Raw genomic sequence first — 3,534 nt, 5'->3', positions numbered from 1 at the left:
CTCTATCTATCTATCTATCTATCTATCTATCTATCTATCTATCTATCTATCTATCTATCTATCTATCTATCTATCTATCTATCTATCTATCTATCTATCTATCTATCTATCTATCGTCCTGTCTATTGTGTCCTATCGTTTGTTGTTTATATCTATTCTTCATATCTTTGTCTTTTCTTTCTATCTTTCTGTTGTTCTATAGTTTGCCCTCTATCTATCTATCTATCTATCTATCTATCTATCTATCTATCTATCTATCTATCTATCTATCTATCTATCTATCTATCTATCTATCTATCTATCTATCTATCTATCTATCTTCCTGTTTATTGTGTTCTATCGTTTGTTGTTTCTATCTTTCTGTTGTTCTATAGTTTGCCCTCTATCTATCTATCTATCTATCTATCTATCTATCTATCTATCTATCTATCTATCTATCTATCTATCTATCTATCTATCTATCTATCTATCTATAATTCTATTTGTAATTCTATCTATTGTTTTGTTGTTTTTCTGTCCATAAGGCCTATAAACCTTCAAATTTGAGGTTTTTAAAGAAAAAATTCAGTTCTGAATAGGGAATATTTTTACAAATGAATCGCTAACTGAAAACTTCTGTAATGTGCTATATCCAGCCCATCAGGTGTCAGTATAAGGCGATATCTGCAATATCGACTAAAAATATATACCAAACTACTGAGTGTAACTTTAAACATATATTATATATCAAACATGGGTCTAAACATCATACATCTGGTTATTTCAAAAATGTAGGTTTTACCTTGTGAGCGTTTTCTTTCTCTTTTCTTCTCTAAATAGCTTTGATGTTCCATAGCTGGTGGTTTGATAGACAGTGCTGGTACGATCCGGTAGACTCTGGAGAGGAAGATGAACTCTACAATGAGGGACACCAGATTCCATCCTAAGATGAAGCCACAGCCAACCACATTAGAGGACAGGGTCATTACCTGACCCACTGCCAGTGGAGCCAGGATGTTGGTCACCTGATCGATCCGCCTCATTGTAGCATTCATTCCTGTATCAGTAGGTAATCAAAACTCTAAATGTTTTTGAAGAATATTTTTGTATGCACTGCAGTTGTAGGCTTATTAGAGTATTGCACTGTTAGTTTAGCAACATGCTAACATCAAACTCTACTGAAATCAATGGACTTTTTTTTTCTTCTGTTTTTTTTTTGTGCACCATGTGGAATTGCTGCCATGTAGAGTTTCTAAATCGGTCACCTATGAGGTTCCATGATGGTTAGAAAGCTGCCTGTGTAAGCATTAGCCAAGGCCATGAATTACTTGGTTTTGAAACAGAGATAAGAAATTACAGTGTATTTGCAAGCAATATATCTAATGCATTAGACTGATAACACTTATATATGATTTTCAATTAGCATTAGCGCAGATTAGCATTATGCTAACTGAAATAAAGGTCAATAAAGGTCATACCTGCGAGATGTCCACGGTTGTAGCCTGTGATCACCACTATCCAGTCCCTCTGGATGGCAATGGTGAGAGCTGTGCTGGCTAGGTTCGCCACATTTGCCAGGACGATCACCACCATATAACAAACCACCTTGTGTGAGTTGTGTGATGCAACCAGTTACTATCTATGCTTTGCCATTACAGCAGACATGCTTATGTTCAGCAATGACTAGTCAGAGACGGAAGACACACAGTGCTACTCTGAACACATGATTGCATTCTGAATAGGCATAATAATAACACATTTTAAGGGTACAAACAATGTAAGAGGGACTTACAGTTAGCCACCCATCCCAGATTTGCTCAATCCGCTTTTTGTATGAGAATACCAACATGAGCACGATGCTGCAGACAGTCACTGAGATATTCTGAATAAATAGGGATGCATGGGCCACTGTCGAGATGGATAGAAAGGGAATTATGATACTTAAAATAAACGAAAAAATACTATCACTTGAAAAAAATGCTTCTGTCGTTTCTCCTCAAAATCAAAAGAATAAAAAAAAAATGTATAGCCTAAGGACCTTTATTATTATTATTATTATTATTATTATTATAGTTGTTGTCATTGTTATTATTATTATTTTTTTTTTGTCAATTGTTTCATGACAATTCTCGTTAATGTGATCAGTTTGGATGTTTTAATCTTGACATTAAGGATTTAATATATTAAGAAAAAATATATATATTTTTAAATTAAACATCTGCATAAATCAAAGACAGCACAACAATCAATACCATGATATATAAATAGCTAAAAAATTTTGACTATTTAAATGACAATAACTAAAATGGTGAAATATTCAATATTTTAAATAATAATTACAGTAAGGAGAATATGGGAGGTGCAAATTAATGATATATAATGCAAATAATAATAATAACATTGCAAAAAAACACATGACATATCTTTTTTTTAACCATAAATGCACCACATAATGCATCTTTCACCTTTGTTTCTTGGGTTGCGGTCAACCCAGTCTCCAATCAAAGCCCCTAATAAGAGCACCGATCCGGCCACCACCAGTCCAAAGATGCCAGTTAACAGCAGGTTATGCCCATACAGCTCAATCAGGAAGACAGACATGGCGAAATGCCACATGCGATCACCCTGGCACGCGAAAGAGATGATCGGCTCAAGATATCATACTTCACATCTTTTGTGTGGTACTCAAAGTATTATGAAAAAACCTGTGTGCCAGAGCTCATGCCCTGCTTACTGAGTGCCAGCATGGTAGATACGAAAGCGGCTCCTTACCCACATAGATAACGCTCCGCTCACATAGATGAGGAACTCTGGGCCCTTGAGGTAGATGAGAAGAGTCTCGAAAGATTTATTTCTTGAATGTGCATTTGTTTTAGAATAATCGACTGTTTAAATCCAGACAGCAAGAACAAGCAGGCTTAGCATCTTCTAAAATAGCAGATGAATGTTTCTCTATTTTAATCACTCTAAGCCTTACTTTAAAATTTAAAAGGATTGTTCACCCAAAAATGCAATTTACTCTCTAAACCCATGTTTTGTTTTGTTTTCCCCACGGAGCACTAAAGTAAAAATTATGAAGGTTTGTGCTGGTCGCTCCATGCAGTTATGATGAAGGGGGACTGAGGATTTTAGTTTAGTCTCATAAACTGTAAACTCAAGATCCGGATCTCTCTGATTCGAAATCATTCTATTTTGTGAACCAGTTAAACGAAGTCTGAAAAACTCAACTCTAATGATTCATTAGTGAATCAGACATTCCTACTGTTCTCATGAACTGGCAAGAACATGAAAAGCTTGGTTGATTCACAATAATTACTTAAATCCGTTTGTAACAAAACAATAATGCATAACTCTGGAATTACTTGGGTGTCATGGAAAAGCATGACGTTCCTCTAGTGTTCCACGAAAGAAATTCAAGCGCTTTGGAATGACTTAGAATGTTCACTAAATATTGACTCAGTTTTCAAATTTGTGTAAACTGTTCCTTGCATATTCTGTCAAGAAAATTGGCTAATTATGGCATAATTAATCACGTCGAAATACAACAGATATTGA

The 3,534-nt window shown here is 35.0% G+C and overlaps 1 protein-coding gene across 1 annotated transcript in view; it reads right to left on the bottom strand.

Annotated features, from left to right (window-relative positions):
• The window catches only part of LOC107581618 (solute carrier family 40 member 1-like), a 3,758-nt gene extending 1,032 nt beyond the window's left edge, over positions 1-2,726 (bottom strand). Inside the window, exons 1-5 of the mRNA XM_016267246.1 lie at positions 2,685-2,726; positions 2,445-2,604; positions 1,772-1,887; positions 1,458-1,584; positions 782-1,036 (exon numbers count right to left, since the gene is read on the bottom strand). Of these exons, the coding sequence (XP_016122732.1) occupies positions 782-1,036; positions 1,458-1,584; positions 1,772-1,887; positions 2,445-2,604; positions 2,685-2,726 (700 nt within the window). The remainder of the gene's footprint in view (positions 1-781; positions 1,037-1,457; positions 1,585-1,771; positions 1,888-2,444; positions 2,605-2,684) is intronic.
• Positions 2,727-3,534: the final 808 nt, after the last annotated feature.

This window comes from Sinocyclocheilus grahami, unplaced genomic scaffold, assembly GCF_001515645.1.
Source record: "Sinocyclocheilus grahami isolate Dianchi unplaced genomic scaffold, SAMN03320097.WGS_v1.1 scaffold36.1, whole genome shotgun sequence".
In the NCBI taxonomy this organism is placed as follows: domain Eukaryota; kingdom Metazoa; phylum Chordata; class Actinopteri; order Cypriniformes; family Cyprinidae; genus Sinocyclocheilus; species Sinocyclocheilus grahami.
This window is presented reverse-complemented; position numbering and strand designations above follow the sequence as displayed.